Source organism: Sinocyclocheilus grahami, unplaced genomic scaffold, assembly GCF_001515645.1.
Source record: "Sinocyclocheilus grahami isolate Dianchi unplaced genomic scaffold, SAMN03320097.WGS_v1.1 scaffold417.1, whole genome shotgun sequence".
Lineage (NCBI taxonomy): Eukaryota > Metazoa > Chordata > Actinopteri > Cypriniformes > Cyprinidae > Sinocyclocheilus > Sinocyclocheilus grahami.
This window is the reverse complement of record NW_015505596.1, coordinates 251,477-270,486: the sequence shown is the minus strand read 5'-3', so window position 1 is coordinate 270,486 and position 19,010 is coordinate 251,477. Positions and strand designations below refer to the sequence as shown.

At 38.4% G+C, this 19,010-nt stretch overlaps 1 protein-coding gene across 1 annotated transcript; it reads right to left on the bottom strand.

The window, feature by feature from the left end:
- Positions 1 to 1,364: 1,364 nt before the first annotated feature.
- On the bottom strand, positions 1,365 to 18,780 carry LOC107551187 (ER membrane protein complex subunit 2-like). Its single transcript, XM_016232714.1, has 6 exons — positions 18,665 to 18,780; positions 18,444 to 18,503; positions 14,801 to 14,882; positions 12,099 to 12,209; positions 9,896 to 10,000; positions 1,365 to 1,652 (listed from the first exon to the last, which is right to left on the bottom strand). Exons 1-6 carry the CDS (start codon positions 18,763 to 18,765, stop codon positions 1,566 to 1,568), a joined length of 546 nt encoding a protein of 181 aa, XP_016088200.1. The 5' UTR covers positions 18,766 to 18,780; the 3' UTR covers positions 1,365 to 1,565.
- Positions 18,781 to 19,010: the final 230 nt, after the last annotated feature.

The window sequence follows — 19,010 nt, the reverse complement described above, 5'->3', positions numbered from 1 at the left end:
CTCAAATTTATGCATTCAAAGTGCTTTTGTTTTAATTACCGCCTGAGCTTTTCTGATTGTCTTGCTGTAACTGAAGGGCACGAGTCCCAGTCGGATTGTCGGGAGTGAGAGACTGCCTGCAGCTCAGCCTTCTTTTAATGGGAAGTTCTGTTGCTCTTAAGTATTTCAGCAGATCCCCGCAGCTGCCCAATGGGGTAGCATGAAGCTGGGGCATTATCACTTCTTGAAGTCTTCTGAGGGCACATAATATGACCATAGTAATGGCGATTATTATTTTCTTTATTGCTATTATCATTCAGTGGTCCAAGGGTGGTCTGAACAGGCTTCTAACCGCTCATTAGCTTACAGCGGCACGGAGAAGAGCAGATTTTTGAGCTGGGTGATTGAAAACAACAAGTCGAAACATTCCTTGAAAACATGGCAAGACAGAAAAAAATTATCCTTTGAAATCTATGCATGAAACAGATAATTGATCAATGAAGAGCCACCAAAGTATTGTTATAGTTAGTCATAAAAATGCAGTCTTTTATTTTGCTGAAAAAGAAACGGGTTCTTAGCTGATCTTCCAGTTGTGCGATTTAAAACGACTAGTCAAAACATTCCAAGAAAACCAGGCGAGACAGAAGAAATGCTCCTTGGATTTCAATGCATGAAACAGACAATTGATAAATGAAGACCCACCAAAACATTGGTATGGTTAGTCAAAAAATGCAGTCTTTTATTTTGCTAAGAAAGAAACTGATTTTTAGCTGATCTTCCAGCTGGTTCCTTTATTTTGCTAAGATCAGTCATGACATCAGTTTCTTGCACATACAGTAAGTACATTTCCATCTTCTCTAAGTTTACTCTCTAATCAAACCCTTATAAACTACAAGAACTGACCGAACTAGAAACATTACATAGATTTTCCTTTTCATGGTCACTTCCATCGCAAACGCATTTGATTCTATCAATCGACCCAACGATAAGCTCTTAATAATAAATAAAGGAGTGCTGAAGGTTGAATCGAGAAACTGTGTGGATTGGTTCTGGGTGTCTAATGCCTACCCGGAGACCTCAAAACAATACAAAGATGGATGACCTGATATAGAGGTGGTTGGGTTGGGTGGTCTGGTCTGTGGGTGGTGGTGGTGGTGTACTCTAGTGAGCAGGGAGAGCTGCCATGGTGTTGTGGTGACAGAGATTGTGGGAAGGGGGGACAGAGCTGAGGTTTAAGACATGGTGATCTGCATGGACTCCAACATTTCCTCCACCGCCTTCACCGAGCATTTGTTCTCTTTCTTCCCACGGCCCGCCATCTAGGAGAGACAGAGAGAGGGGTTGATGAAAGGACATCATTCCATTTACAATGTTTTTGGATCGAGAAACTGTGTGGATTGGTTCTGGGTGTCTAATGCCTACCCGGAGACCTCAAAACAATACAAAGATGGATGACCTGATATAGAGGTGGTTGGGTTGGGTGGTCTGGTCTGTGGGTGGTGGTGGTGGTGTACTCTAGTGAGCAGGGAGAGCTGCCATGGTGTTGTGGTGACAGAGATTGTGGGAAGGGGGGACAGAGCTGAGGTTTAAGACATGGTGATCTGCATGGACTCCAACATTTCCTCCACCGCCTTCACCGAGCATTTGTTCTCTTTCTTCCCACGGCCCGCCATCTAGGAGAGACAGAGAGAGGGGTTGATAAAAGGACATCATTCCATTTACATATTACGTTTTAACACAAACACTGTGGCGCGTCAGACTCCATGACATACTAATGCTAAAAGATAAAGTATTTGCACTCAATTTCCAAATCTCCTTGCAGGAGCTGCACTCATAAAACACTTCAGACTTGCTCTAAGAGGGTGAAGAGTACGTAATGACCATCATTACAAATCTTTGAAATTTAAAGCCCTATCCTAGGGTGCCTAAATTAGAAAATGCACCTATTACACCTAGTACATGGGATATTTTAATATTTTATTTCCTGGAGACTCCCTAGTACACCTTTGAAGCAACCTAGGGTTGTGTTAATGTGCTAGAGTACACACATTTTGACTAAATTGATTCTGTGCATTTAAACTTGTTCTGTCTCTTTCAGGAAAACCAAGCAAAAACTGATGAATTGTGTTGCTCTGTGCCTAGCAAGTACTCTATTCTAACCATTAGGCAGTCGTGGCCTAATGGTTAGTGGGTCGGACTTGTACCCCAAAGGACACAGGATTGAGTCTCGGTACCGGTAGGGATTGTAGGTGGGGGGAGTGAATAACCAGAGCTCTCTTCCGCCTTCAATACTACAACTGAGGTGAGACCCTTGAGCAAGATACCAAACCCCCAACTGCTCCAGGGGCGCCACAGCAAAAATGGCAGCCCACTGCTCCGGGTGTGTGTTTATGGTGTGTGTGTGTTCACTACTCGCTGCTGTGTGTGTGCACTTAGATGGGTTAAATGCAGAGCAGAAATTCCGAGTATGTGACACCATACTTTGGCCTACGCGTCACGTCACTTCAAATCACATTTCTTGGCTCTAACTAAAGCTTATTAGCTATAAGTATTTTATATTTTAATTGAATTCACAAAAATCAACCTGCAACTTTATTTTAAATTTTAGCTCCACTGAAAATCAAACTTACTGGCTCAAAAATTGTTAAAATGGTGATGACGCATTTGTCTGCACTAGCAGAGTAATTGAGATGCTGCCGCAGATTTCTCTTCGTCTCTCCTTGTTCGCCCTATGAGAGTAAAAGGATAAGAGGGATACTACGGCCTAATGAGTCACTTACAAGCTCACTCACAAAGACCCATTAGCCGACAGCCCCCATGGCCAAGCATACTTACACCCTCTTGCCACATCCGCCTGTGACTCATCTGCTAAGAGTCCCTGTGCCTCGCTCAAACTGGACAAATTGAGCATATCGGCCAAAGCTCACTTCTCTATCCTCCCCTCCAGCATTTGACATAATAAGCCAATGCACTATCCATTAAAGGCTGTGCTTTCTGTTTCTCCTCGTTAGTCACGTCTGACGTCTGTGACGTGTCCCGATCACCACAGCAACTCTGGCTGAAGCAGCAGTTGTGTTAGGTGTTTTGGAGGAAATTAAGAGGTTAAGGTTTGGCTGCCTAGCATAACCTGTTAAGCCCTGCTGGTAGATGTTGTAACTACACAAAAAATGAGCATCATGATGATTGACCAAAATATGAGAAAAATTAACACCATAGGAAACAATGTTTTTTTTTTTTTTTTTAAGATAAATATCTTGTTTCAAACAAAAAATGAACTGTGACACCAGTAAACTGAAGCAATTAGTTAGCGGGTTAATGAACTCATCCAATAAATCTGCAAAAATGTCAACAATTCTGTGTTTTTCTGTCAATATGGGGTGCTGTGTGTACATTAATGAGGAAAAAAAAGTAACTTAAATGATTTTAGCAAATGGCTGCAATATAACAAAGAGTGAAAAATTTAAGGGGGTCTGAATACTTTCCGTACCCACTGTATATATATACATAGCAGTCAAGATTTGAAGTTAATCAAAAAAGTTCATCAAAGTTGTCCTAAAAAAAGAACGGTTATTGTTTTGGATTTAGGACATCTTTGATGAAAGACTGACTAAATACTTTTTTTCCCCACTGTATATACACACACACACACACACACACACACACACACCCACCCACACTAGTGCTGTCAAAATTAACACGCTTTTGCATGCGCTACATTTTTTTTTGTTTAATGCAAGTATTTGTTATATATGAGTCACATTTAAGAACATGTCTCTGAAATGCAGTGGTTTTCAAAACTGTCCTGGACCACCCCAGCATTGTCTCCCTCATCTAACACACCCCATTCAACTCGTCAGCTCATTAGTAGAGACTTTAAAACCTGAAATGGGTCAAAAAAGGTAAAGAGTTGTAAGAAAATACGATGTGTGTCAGATCTGTGTCATGTTCAGCAGCAGCAGTAGCAGCTCTTAAAGCAGACAAGGATTCACTATATTTAATTTAAAATTTAGTGTTTGATTCAATTTCTGTTTATTTCCTACTTGCTGAAGGGCACAGGTAAATATGAAATTATAATGGGTTTATGTGAATATTAAATTCGATTATTAGTTAAAGTCTAAGATAAATTAGTTATTTTTTTAAGTCTAAAAAATGTTAAATTTGGTAGCTCTCAATTATACTGTAATGTTGATTGGCCAGTCAATGGTTAAATATTAGGAAAAACTATTTCAGATACATCAGTAGTATTGGCATCAGTGATACTCATCTTAAGTCATAAATAAGATGCCATTAAACAAATATTTAAAATATACTGTCGTTGTTGTTGTTTCTACATTAATTTGAAGATTAAATGTGAAATTATTGCAATATAAAAGTAAATAAAAAATTTTTAATGTTAGGTGAGATTAATCGCGATTAATTTCAGAAAAAAATTATTAATGATTTGACAGCACTGATACACACACGATTTGACCTTTCAAAATTTGGGGTCTGTAAGATTTTTAATGTTTCAAAAAGAAGTCTCTTTTGCTCATTCAGTCTGCAAAATGCAGTAAAAACAGTACAAATTTGAAATATCATTACAATTTAAATAACATTTCTATTTTAATATATTTTAAAATGTTATTTATTCCAGTGATGGCAAAGCTGAATTTTTTTTTTGCAGCAATAACTCTTAACTCTTCAGTTATTCTTCAGAAATCCTTTCAATATGCCGATTTGCATATATGCCCCACGCAAAGATGTCAAGTTTCAAATTGTGCCAACTGAAAAACTGCCATTGACATGAATGGGAATGCTAACAGACAACTTTATCCAGGTATTCTAGACCTCCTCGGAGGAAACATCTGCATTGTAATGGGCCGTGGGTGCGCTTGTAGAAGGAAGGAGCCAGTCATCCCAATGAACTCATTGGGCAAACAGAAAGAAAGCACACAAAGCATGGCCGAGAACATGGCAGTGTCATTTCTTAGCTTCGCAGTGCAAGTAATTAATGGGTCCCGCTGGACATGTACACATACAGAGAGACAAATGTTCTTTTCTTACTGGGAAACATCACTAGATTAACAGAGCTGATATGTGGTCTGTGCCAGGCTGCCGTTCCCAGCATTCTCCCAAAATCCCCACATTGTTGCACAATTGAGCTGTGTGGTTTCTTCTGAATGATGGATTCCATCACGTTTTAGACGAGAGCAAAAGTCAAGGGCATCTACAAAGGGCACAGAGGACTACTTGATGTTCAGCAGTCCAAGCATATCATGCATTTCAAAGCAGTTAGACATGTAAACATGCTGACTCAATGCCAATGTTTTCATGTTTGCACTGATTGTGGCAAACACGTGGTGACTGAGTAATTGCGATTACTCACTCATGAAATAAAGCAATATGCGTGCGCCTTTTATTTCTGAGTGTTCTATGATGGTTCGACCCTGTCGTATCACTCAATCTGCTGTGACTGAGGGCTATGGCATTACGCATCAGAAGCCCTCTGTTGCACCCTAATTCATCAGCGAAGTGAGTCATCTGTCTATATGACTATTATGAAACGTGGACTGACTCAGGCTTTGACAGTCGCTGTGGCTGAGTGATATCAGCAGTGAATTATTAGCCCTATATTGAAACAGAAGGATGAATTTAATGTATTTATGCTCAAAGTCAAACACAGAAAGCACTAAGAGGAAAAAGGAGTGAGTTGAGTAGAAAATGTGCCATCAAATTCAATTCGAATAATTGTCTGAGGACGTCAACCGTGGCCAGAAAGTGACTTGCCAGTACCATCAAATAAAGGCATGCAAACCAACAAAGTGTGGAGGCAACGTTAACCTTCAGAAGACCTCATCAATCAAAGCTACTCTGCTAAAGGGTGACTCAATTTCTCTTTGAAAGACCTCAGAAGATCTTCAAAGCAAGGAATACAACAGGTTATGCTGACCCCAATACAACCAATGTGCTTTCAGGTACAGTGAACAAGGTTTAGGATAAATGGCTTATTCTGAACAGCTTTGGGTTAATTCCTTCGTGCATATTCAAAGCCGTTTCACCATATCTGCATCACTAAAGGACACACATGATTCTAGCACAGCATTTCAAGGTTTCAGCCTTCTCTTATAAGCAACATCAAAGTCTCTGACTCATTGTGTATGTCAAAAAAAATCTGTGTATCATATGCAATACCTCCCAAGCACCAACACTGTCAGCAGATATCTTGTTTTGACAAAAGACTGTACATAACACCTCGTCTTAAAGTTGCACGAAGTGACTATCAATCAGCCAATCAATCAAAACGTATTTTATGTTTAAAATAAAACCACATGGAGCAAGTTTTCTTTCCAACGAGATTTCACTGTGGGAGGGACTACCAGGCATAACGTGACAAAAATAGGAACTAAGCACAGTCACAAAGTCTTGACGCATAATGCTGCTGATGCTATGGTTAGGACACAGTGTCAGAATGACTGCCATCCATAAGCAATGACGTTCTCGTGAGTAAATTCTCTCCTGAGGCATACAGATCAGTGAATGGGAGGAATCTAGAAAGCTACTGATGATTGTGTGAAGCAAGACAGAAGGAACGAAAGGAACATTAATATCCATTATTGGGTGGTCTGGAAATTCCAACAGAAGCCCAGCCAAGTTTTAAACCACCCTGAGGCTAGTTACTTTTGAAAGTGGAAAACAGTCCTTGGATGTTTAATTCTATGAAAGACCTTTAAAAAAGAAACAATGCACATTTTATTGGCCTCTTTAGCATTAATGGCATAGCTGACACAAAAATTAAAATTGTCAATATTTATTCATGTCCAAACCTGTATCACTTACTTTCTTCTGTAGAACACAGAAGATATTCTGAAAAAGGGGTCTCAGTATTATAAAAGTCAAATGAAGCCAAAGTTGTTTTGGATTGCCTTCCATTGTATGGACAACAGTTGAAAGATACTTTAAAATGTATTTTTTGTGTGTTCTATAAAAGAGTGAAAGTCATGAGGGTGTGTAAGTGATGACAGTTTTCATTTTTGGATGAACTATGCCTTTAATGGCAAGATCTAGTTTATTCTGATCAGACTGCTCTTGTGGTAACCCCTCTTTGGAACGGAGATGCCCACCAACATGTCAAAGGGGGCTCCATCAACAGTGTGTGACAGGAGCCCTCCAACCACACAGAAAACATTTCAAGGGTACACTTGTGTGTGTGTGTGTGTGTGTGGCCCCTGATGGCCCTACTTGCTGACTAAGGGCCCCTTTATTACACTTTTAACTGTCAATCCTTAAAAAAGCAATGTATATCACCCTGATGGCAGTTAAGATTTCTTATATAATATTTACGTTCTGTGTACCATGGCAACAGTATAAACCGCTTTAGTGATACCATGCGCACTGCACTTCATATTTTCCTCTCTTCTGCTATCATTATTGCCTCCCTTTGCAGCCGTGGTGTGCGCGCTGTATATTTTCCCCTTGCTAACTCCCGAAGCCTGTGTTTGGCACCAGCTGTTCTGCTTCATAGGGATAGTGGCGCTTTAGCATGCAGACATAGAAAACAGCTGCGTAACACAATGCCAGGCCCCGTGGGCTTAAGTCAACACATTAGCTGCGCTCTGCCCAGGCACGCGTGTTCAGCACAGACCCAGCGTGAAGGCATGGCATACGCTCACTGTCTGGGGATGTACTCCACTGTCTGTATATCAGACTGCGCCTGCAAGACAGAAAAAGAAAGAACCCAGGCAGCCAAACGGCACTGCCAGTAACTAGGTCTGGGCAGTATGACTGGGTAGAGATTTTGTTATAACACGGTATATCTGTGGCATGATTTAAAGGATCAAAACATCAAACAGAACACTGTAATTAGCATTTTGACACGTCCTGCCATGCATCCCCCCAATGGCTTCTACTTAATGCAAAAAAGAGTGATAAATACACTAACATTCAAAAGGTTTTTTTTTTTAATGTTTTTGAAAGAAGTCTCTTAAGCTCACAGAGGCTACATCTAGTTAGTATCAGAACAGTAATACTATGAAATACTGTTTTCTATTTTCATATATATTAAATTCTACATATAAAAATTCCAGTGATAGCAAAGTTGAATTTTCCGCAGCTAATACTCCAGTCTTCAGTGTAACAGAAAGGATTTTAATATATTGATTTGGTGCTTAAGTAACATTTCTTATTATTGCTGAAATACTTTTTTTTCAGGATTCTGTGATGAATAGAAAGTTCAAAAACACATCATTTATTTGTAATAGAAATCTATTGTAACATTATAAATGTCTTTACTGTCACTATTGATTTAATATGTCCATGCTGAATAAAAGTATTTAAAAAAATCTGAAAAAGTAATAAGTACAAAAAAATATTGCTGACTCCAAACTGACTTACACAGAAGTATATAATACATAATATAATGTGTCATTTTAAATATAATATATATACATTAGGGGTGTTCCGATTGATCGCTGTGATGAATAGAAAGTTCAAAAACACATCATTTATTTGTAATAGAAATCTATTGTAACATTATAAATGTCTTTACTGTCACTATTGATTTAATATGTCCATGCTGAATAAAAGTATTTTAAAAAAATCTGAAAAAGTAATAAGTACAAAAAAATATTGCTGACTCCAAACTGACTTACACAGAAGTATATAATACATAATATAATGTGTCATTTTAAATATAATATATATACATTAGGGGTGTTCCGATTGATCAGCTACTATCACTATCGGCCGATAATCACGTTGGGATGTTTGATCAGCGGTCTCTAAAATGGCCGATCTCAAAAAAACAATTTCAAGCTGATGATGCTGCCGTGAGAGGTTTGGCACGACATGCAGCGGCACCGTCTCAGTCTCTGTCCGGAGCAGGTGAAATAATTATGTATAAATAATAATGCTGAAGGTGAGGTACTCACCTTCATATTTCTTCATTAAATAACTTATAAAGTAATCTGAAAACCTTGTGTGAGACGTAATTTCACAAACAGAGTGAGTGAATCACCGCACTCTCTCTCTCTTTCTCTCTCAAAATACGCAAATGGCTTCAAATCACCACACATCGCGTCGATCTATAAGCGAGCTGCACTCTGCACAGTTGACACAGGAATTGTCATTTGCACAGTTGAGGCAGTGTCATAAATTTTAACTCTTCCCCGTGTTTAACCATTCAGTGCTCGCGCGCTCTTCTGGAGACTGTGCGCTCATGCACACTCGCAGCGCACACACATAATGCCAGGTTCACATTACTCTGTTTGCAGTGCATACGTGTCATGGTGCATATTTTTTCGTGCACATGTTAATGGATTAAAGTGTTCACTGCACACGGTTGCGGTCCGGCGGTGTTCAGGAGCGGTGCGTCTGCAGCAGTGCAGAGATCGTTTCCACACAGAGTCTATTGCTGCGCTGCAAGCGAAGAATTAATGCAACAGCGCATTGTTTGCAGTAAATATATAACATTGATTGGCACGAAAATTTAGTAATTACACCATAAATGCATACTATTAAAGTCTACTGTGTTTCACAGTCAACACATACGGCTGTTTGGCTCGGTTTAAAGGGAAAGAGCACTTTTAGATAAACAAGGCAATAATAGATTGACCACTTGTGGAAGTAGGAAAAAGTTCTTTATGAACTGCAGAATTGCTTGTAATAAAGATTTCAATGCAAAAGAAAAGGCAGTAGAGCTGACTATTTCTGTCAATGGTAAGTTTGTGATAGCGTAAGAAAATATATGTATATATATTCAAAATATTTAAAACATTAAATATATTTATAAAGTGTTTAAAAAAAACAAAATGCAATATCAGTTGATAAATTCAGATCAACTAAATCAACATTACCACAGTTATGTAAAATATAAAACATTTTGTGGAGAGATTTAAGTTGTACTGCCCATCTCTACCAGTAACTCATGCACTCCTCTTACCTGATAGGCTCTGCTAATCTGAGAAGCGGCCCACGCGCCGTACTTCATGTTGTCCTTCTTTACCTTTGCGCTAACTTTTGGGCTGGCAGCGATGTGACTGGCCGACTGCGGAAGAAGAGACAACAAACAAAGGTGAGATGGACCACAGTGCTGGGGGACACACATAAAGATTAGACTATCACCATTTCTGCAAAGCGTCAAAAAAAGAGTCATGAGATAAATACCCATCGACTCCCATTTAAAGCCCACATAATGGAAGGATGGCTAAACCCTGATGGCAATGAAGGGTATTTTTTAAAGGGTGGAAAATGTGATGGTTTTGAGCCTGGTTGAGTAGTGAAAAAAGCCAGGGCGCTCTGTTAACACCGCTTGATGTGTCTCGCATCAGAGATAGGATAGGCAGTGCTGACAGGCCTGGGAGTGTCAGGGAGGTGGCGTGTGAATGGCATAGCGCAACGTGAATCATGCTCTCCAGCCACTACAAGATCTCCATTCCACAACCACAAATCCTCCATCTTTCCCTCGTTATTGCTATTAGACCCGCTCAGCAGAGCTCGCAGGACTCTGTTGGCTAGCATGAAAGCCCTTCCCCATGGATGTGCTGAAACTTTAACTGCACACCAATCAACCTCATCTCTGTTTCTGGCAGCAAATCCCTCGGCTTCTGGAGTTTGGGGTGTGTAAGGTTGGTGAGATGCAGCTGTAAAGGAACATTTTTGGTCACTTGAGTCACAATCTGTATTCATTTTTATACTGTTTTTTTTATTGTCTTTTGGCAAGAGTGTCCTTCGAATTTAGTCAGTATGGTCATTTATTCATCAAAATATTTTACCTGACAAGAAAAAAAATTAAAAGTGACAAGTGAAAAATTTAAGCAAATATTCAAACATTTTATATGCTATTATTTTATTTATATAATACTATAGTATTTATTAATATTTTTAAATATATTTATTTTTTTTTACTTTTCAGTTTAAAAAAAAAAAAAAAAAGTTTATCCCTTTAGAACCTGAAGCTAAAATAGGCCGTTTTCACTCATTTTGGTTTTTTGACTATACCATTATAAGACAATGTGCTATCTTCAAGTGCAAGGTGTCTTTTTTTTCAGAAAATTACTAGCTTTCAAGAAATGACAGTTATTGTACATTACTGTGTGTGGTGAGTTTGTAAACAGAATTTAAATAGACAAAAATGTAAAAAACAGGAAGACATATTATTGCTTTTTAATTAGAAAAAATCTGAAAACTCATCAACGAAAGAATCTAATGCTTCAATCTTGAAAAATGAACTATAATACATATATACACAAGTCTTTTTGGGACATTGGATTACACAGTTTTCCCTCAGGAGCCTTTTTTTTTTTTTACCCCAGTTCTCCAGGCGTTTTGGATTTTCTAGTAATTTTTTTCTGATTTGTTTTTTAATATATTTCTATTTAGCTTTATTTTTATTTTACTTTTTCTAATTTTAGTAATTTAACTTAAAACTTATTTTACTTCAGCTATATTAGCCTTATTTGAATTATTTTTACAACTTTTGTTAACAATGACACAAAAAAAAAACCACTTTGCAACTTTTTTGTTTTTCACTACATATGACCGGGTAACAGGCTCTTGGTTTTGTTGCACTGACCGACATCCTGCTATTGCCGGCCTCGTTTCACGTGCAAATCGCACATCAAAGAGCGCTGATGACTGTCATGGTTCTGTGTTTGAACTACTGAAGCTTGCGTGTGGTGTGTGTGTATGTTTGAACAGAGGGCCTGTGTGTCCCCTCTGTCGGCCTTCTGCCCCTGGCTGGCTGTTTGTGTTCATATGTCAGGAGTCACTTACAAATGATGCATTGGTGTTAATGGACAACTTCCTGTTTAAATAAATACAGATGAAAGGCTTATTCAGCACACATATTGCCTGAACCTATCCAGCAGAGCCACGTGTGATGGTGTGGTTGCCATTTCTCTACCATTCTTTTATTTTCAAAGGTTTGTTTATCTCTGAAATAAACAGAGAAATGCCCTACAAAGGTCCGGTGGGTTACGTTACAGCAAAAAAAAATTGCAGGTCGGAGTTTTTCCAACACAGGGACTGGAAACATCAACTTCAACTGCCCCTGTGTGAACCAATCACAGCCTCTGGGATCCATTCACATGCAGAAAAAAAAGAGAAAAGAAAAATAGAAGGTGTCTGTTTTCTGAACAACTTACCATATAAAGGCCAAACAAGGCCCTCATGTTTCTGTTGTTAAGCTTCAGTGCCTGCGCAAAATACTTCCTGGCCAGCTCGAGGTTTTCCAGACCTCCCTGGGTGTACTTTACCTGAGGGAGATTGCAGAGGAAACCGAAAGGTGATGTTGTGTTATAGGCACACTTAAAGCTGACATGAGATCTAAATAAACAGAACATGATCTAAATAAACAGGAAAATCCTATACAAGCATACAACATGATGGATGCAGTTAGTCATAGAGTGCAAAAGTGCCAAAGTTTTGGCTTATAGGACGATGTGTTTTCTGTCCACATTACAAGCGTAATGTTGCAAAGCAACAAAAATCAAACCCTAGAATATACTGGATGTTTAATAACACGTGGATAAAGATGTTAAACCAATGAGATTTTACAGTGGGTTGGAAAACCCCTTTAAATGGAAGAAAAAATGTGGTCATGGTTAAGATTGATTAGGGGGGGGTGGAAAGAACTTGGATTAACATAGCAGATATAAAATGATATGACTAAGATAAGAGTAACCGATGCCAACTTTTATGTCTGTATATAGACTTCTTTCAAAACCCATCAACAAAAATGCTGCAACTTTTTATCTATTTTAACAGTAAATTTTGAGATCAAAATATACAAACATATTCAAACAGAAGATCATTCACAAAAAAATAAAAATACAACTTAATAGTTTGTGTAAGGGTGGGCGATCTGATGATTTAATATTGTGATCGATCTTGAAAATGTCCACGATCATCTTTTTAAGTGAATCGCAGAGATCGTGATCTTTTATGTTCTTGTAATAATGTTAAAACTACAGCAATAACTGCCTACTACATGACTGTGACTGGCCAAGTTACATCATGTGTCATCTCTATTATGGCTTTTTTCATGCATGGTGACGTATTCGCCATGACTTAAAAGTAGTAGTGTGATGAATTAAATTTTAGTTTCAGTTTTAATCTTAATAAAACGATCATTGTGCCACATGCCATTCCTTCCATTTATAGTGGTGTGCTTTTGCCTGTCCTTAAGAGCTTAACACCTAAATCAGTCAAATTATGTAACGCAACTGTCGTAAAAGGCAGTTTACTGTGGGACATGCTTTATTTTAGTTATTAAAAGCACATTAACTGTGAAAGAGCCTGTTCCTCAGATACGTTTTGTGTGCGCACTCCGACACGGAGCAAAACACGGAAGAGCAAAGTATACTTAAACCGTCAAATGCACACAAAAATATGTCAAAAAATGTCTGTCTTTGCGAGTATTTACGTAAAGTCAGTTAAGTCTTAAATGAACAAACAATTGGGAAAGAAATCGGATGTGTGTCAGTAGTATATTACATCCATGCATTTTGTCTTAAAGAGACAGCAGCCTAATAAACCTACTGCTGTCGGTGTCAAAACACAGAAAATCACTCACTGCTCTTGACTGAATCACTTTATAACTTTAATAAGAATCATATATATCAGAATCAGAATCGTGTATATTTAATTCATACAGTGTTTTAAAGTTTAACTCTGGTTTTAAAGACCCTTTTGACAATTGATTGTCAATTTGACAACTGCGTTTACTGTTCTACTTGTCTGTGTCAGCCGCACCACACGGATACATTTTCTAAGTTTATTTACACTTTGATTTGAACGAAAACAGCGTATCCGTGTGGTGCGGCTGACACAGAACAGTATACGCAGTTTGAGTTCAGTGGATACTCTCCAAAATGGCGCTACGGAGGAGACGAATTGTTGAATAAAGTCGTTATTTTTTGTTTTCTTTGCGTACAAAAAGTATTCTCGTCGCTTCATGAAATTCAGATTGAACCACTGATGGCAGATGAACTATTTTGACGATGTCTTTCATACTTTTCTGGGCCTTGACAGTGTTATTTACTTGGCAGTCAATGGGACAGTCACAAGCCTCCCGGTTTTCATCCAAAATGACGAACGGAGCTTTTACGGGTTTGCAATGACATGGGGGTAAGCGATTAATGACAACATTTTCATTTTGGGGTGGAGTAACCCTTTAATACAAAAACGTTACTGTTTTTTTTTTTTTTTTAATTATGCAAATAGATAAGTCATAGGCTTGTTCCTAGTCTGGATATTCTCAATAGTACATCTCAAAATTGGGAAGATCATGATTCAGATCATGGATCGTGAGTTATAAAATCGTGATATGATATATTTTGGGAAGATCGCCCACTCCTAAGTTTGTGTATTTTTTGTGTATTTTCTTATCTTTAGCGAAGGCATAATTACATTTCAACAATTTAAAATGTATTGCTTCAAATGGCACAATTAAACATTTTTCTGAAAGAATGCTTAAAATGTTTATTTAAAAAAAAAATCACCTTAAATTGAAAGGAACATTTATTTCAGGCAGGAAGAGAGAAAGCTACAATAGTACATCTCAAAATTGGGAAGATCATGATTCAGATCATGGATCGTGAGTTATAAAATCGTGATATGATATATTTTGGGAAGATCGCCCACTCCTAAGTTTGTGTATTTTTTGTGTATTTTCTTATCTTTAGCGAAGGCATAATTACATTTCAACAATTTAAAATGTATTGCTTCAAATGGCACAATTAAACATTTTTCTGAAAGAATGCTTAAAATGTTTATTTAAAAAAAAAAATCACCTTAAATTGAAAGGAACATTTATTTCAGGCAGGAAGAGAGAAAGCTACTATACCTCGGCATACTGTTCGCAGTACAGGTGATTATGTGGATTCGTCATCATCAGCTCTTCAAGACAAAAAGCAGCTTTTGCATAACTGTGGGAATGAAACAAGAGAGAGAGAGAAAAATGGAGAACATAGAAAACATCTCCCAGTAGCTTTGTGGCTGATTAAGCAAATGCAAGCTCGGTCCCGTTGACAGTCGGGAGATGTGACAGTCTGAGGTTTCCCTTTCATCAGCTTTTATGAGGGTTAATGGAAATCTGTGTATGAACACCCATATGGTCAAATGATGAGTGAAGCTTTGCAACAGAGGTGGCAATTCTGCCCTAGATTCACCATGGCCTCTTTTCTAGAAGGCCAAAGATGAATCTGGTCTACCAATCTGTCCCTGGGTTCTTCATTGACATCTCAAGACTGTCCTAAGGTCATTCTCAAGAGCAGTTCCCAAATGAGATCACTGCCAAGCCGTTGACCTCACACTAATTTACAGTTTCATGTCTCAGACACTCTCTCCCTTATAAGTACACAACATGGGCCTGCACATTTTCCCAATGCTCCCACCAAAAAAACAAACAATTTCAAAAAGAACTTCAGGACTATTGCGACAAAGCCGCAAGACACAAAAATGAGCCAAATGTGTCCAAAAGCTGTGGATGGGGTTGAAAGGCTCGTTACCGCCTCAAGTCCCCAAAGCCGCATGGCTTTTTTAGCTACTGTTAGCAAACTTTCTGTCTCCACACATTGAGGCCCACACTGTACGTGCTCACGCACATATATCAACTTATCACAACACATCAAATTGTATAACAGAGCTGGAGCACGTCCATGCTAATCTTACGACTGGCAGAAATAAAAACGTGTTGACGCAAACAAGATTTTCTTTCTGGTGGAAAAAGACTGTTGGCGTTGCTGACTCGCACAAGATGATGAGTCTATCTAGCCTTTTAGGAAATGTTCAAGGGACTTTGAATACAAAGAGAGGAGAATGAGAGTGAGAGAACAACACAGACAGTCAAAGAGGTTGGAGGAGTGAGCCAGTGAGATCAGGCCACTCAGAAGGTTGAAGACTGCTTGCAATTACCATTTCCTCTTCGTAAAGACTTTCAGATGTGCTTCTACCATGGCCTAAACTGTGGCGGAGCAATGCAAAGAGTGAGAGAGAGAGAGACACACGCAGAGAAAGCAAGGGAGGCATCAATCCACATCACTACTGAACTCAACGCCCACTACCTGAGCATTCATTATACACGGCCAACTCTACCAGTTCTCCATTTGAAATATGAAAGCATGTTTCTGTCTCGGGTAGGGAAAAAAACAAACTTTTTTATTTGATTTTGTCAAAAGTTGTCTGTACATCCCACAATTTTTACTTTAAATCCCAAAACGCTAACTTTATATTTCACAATGTGATTTTAAATTGTAGATAACGTTTAAAGCATCATGGTAAGATAAGTCAAGTCACATTTTGAGATATAAAGCCACACTGGGTGGGAAATATAAATTTACATTTTGAGGTTTAAAAAGCTCACTTAAGACCAGCTAGTTCTACAGATCGCAACCTACACCTAGCACATAATTCACCAAAGAAACCACTTTGATATATTTCTTTACCAAAGTGATAATTGGTTTAATCGTCATTAAAAAGCATGGCCCACTAGTGGCCTATTTGTACTACGGACTTCGTGTAGATAGCTGTGTAATCCGTCATAGCTGTGTAATCAGCTGGTAGGGTGGCGTTTGTTTGTCTTCATCTTGTTTTGACTGGTTGGGAGAATGGGTGCCACCTCATTCTCTTGGGAATTTCTCTTTTTCCCCTTTTTCCTGTTCTTTCACAGCGTGGAAGAGAGATGTGATAATGAAGGCTTTGCCGGAAGAGGAGGGGAAGCGAAAAAGCGAGTCTGTGACCTGAAATAAAGAGAAGAAAAAGAAAGGGGAAGAAAGAAAAGGAGTGACACTGACACGCCTATAGATAGGGGGTTGTCAGAGAATGGTGTGATATTAGAAAAGTTGGGCTAAGCGGGCAGATAATCCTCTCACCCCTGGATTTCCTCTGTCTGCTACAGCAATAAAGCCCTTTACACAAAACCGTGAGGTATCTAATAAGCGGTGCTCTCACAGAGCAACTGCATTCCTACAGCCAGTGCCCTCCGACCACGACAACCAACTTTTTTCTCTCTCACACCCACATACTAACACCCCTTAGCCCCCCTCATGGAAAATAAGACCAAAACAATTAAAGAAGGATGGAGGAGAGGAGACATAAAGTAAGTTTCCTACAATCCTGATGCTTGGCAGAAAGAAACCCCTGGCAAAAGAGATATCAGCAGGGGAGTGCAGTCTTATTCCTGGAGTTGGACAGGGGGCTCAAGAAACAAATCCTATTATGGCCCTACTCCATAGGACAAACAGACACGGAGCTTTAAGCAAGGCCCCTGGCTGAGACTGGCATTTCACTGTCTTTTACTCCAGAGGGTCCCACAGCTCTGCAGCAACCGTCGCACATCAGCCGAAGGTCCTGAGAATGACCTGCAAGATGCTGGTGAATGCGACCTTGTAACCCTCTTAAACATCACATTCCATACGGACAACTTTTGGACATTTTACTAATGCATTGGTAACTGATTAATCACTTTTAGCTGATTAAATTATTCTGATGAGACAAAATTACATTTATAGTTAAGGTAGGAAAAACTCATGAATATGCTGCCTCTTCATTCTTGCCATTCATGAGAAAGATGCCAGTTTCTACACTGTGTAACAATACACTCAATGCAGTCAATCTGAAAACTAAACAACACACTAAAGTCAATTTGTTGGTATTTATAATGCTAACAGTTTCAAAATTATTTATTTTCAGTAGGGATTCACTGACATTTTCAAATTCTAGGAAATTCCAAACAAGTTGATAAATATTTTTGTGTTACTGATAACTGATATCACAACTGATAAATGGCAGATATAAAACATTCAATACTATTTTGTCTAAATAAATTAAAATTAAAACACTAGAAAAATAAAATCCATTATTTTAAATGCTACAAGGGAATTTAAGACATCAAACAATATAATGTAGAGTATGAAAAAATAATAAATTATTTTTAGATTTGCTAAAGATTACATTTAACAGTGTTATTAAATTATTAATGTTTTCAAAAAGATTAACTTCAAGTGAGCAATCTTAAGTGCAAAAAATAGGAAAAATAGCAGGCACAATTAAATATCCAATATTGACTGATACTGATAAATCAAAAGAAAAATCTCTAATAACATCCAACAACTGAAATGGTGAAAAAAAGCATTAACACTGACATTCTGACTGAATTAACTACTGTTTTTATGTTTATTTTACTTACGGTTTTAACATGTGTTAAAATTAATCTTGTATTTTCCATCAGATTCCTATAATTAATTCTTTTGAGCTAACTGAAACCCAGTAGGCAGATATTATAGAATGCCTTTTCCTTGTTTTGCCATAATATATAAAATATATATATATTTGTTTTCTTTTTTTCCAGAAACGTGTACACGTTCTAGTTACATTGTTTCTGTATGTCAGTTTGACAATTTAATTAACAATCACGTTTTATCAACTTCTTATAAGTATATATATAAAAAAAAAGAATCAACAAAATAAATTAGGAAAGAAATCATTACTCATGCTCATTGATGTAGAGTTCTGACAGCTCATGCCAAGCTTCCTGGTCTCCCACAAACCTGCAGGACAGAGTAGTGGTAGTTAGCACATCAGAAAGGCCACTGTGGACAAAAGGGGGGTCAGGGAAAGGCTTGGGGGGCCAACTGAATCAAATGCAAAACCCCTTTTAATTAACAAGTGGAGGGGAAGGGGGGTCTAAATCCTCTTGTAAAACACTCACTGCTCCAGATATTCGTTGAGCTCGCGGATGGCCTCACTGCTTTTGCCCTGTGCTCGCAGGATGGAGATCTTGCGCTTCCTTGCTGCCTGTTGGGTTGACATCAACAGAGGATTAGGGCTTTAGAGTTTCAAGTGTTTGTTAGCAACAGAAAAGAGCAAAGAGTGAAGAGTGAAAGAAAGAGGCATGTGTAAATGATCATAGTATTGTGAGAGCTGAAGGAATCTCCAGAATCCCCTGGGGTTCTGCTGATCAAACTCTGAAAACAACAGGGACAGCAAAGGCATCTAACAGAGTTTGATTTTACCTCCATGTTATGAGTTTTGATCAGACAAATAATGATTTTGAG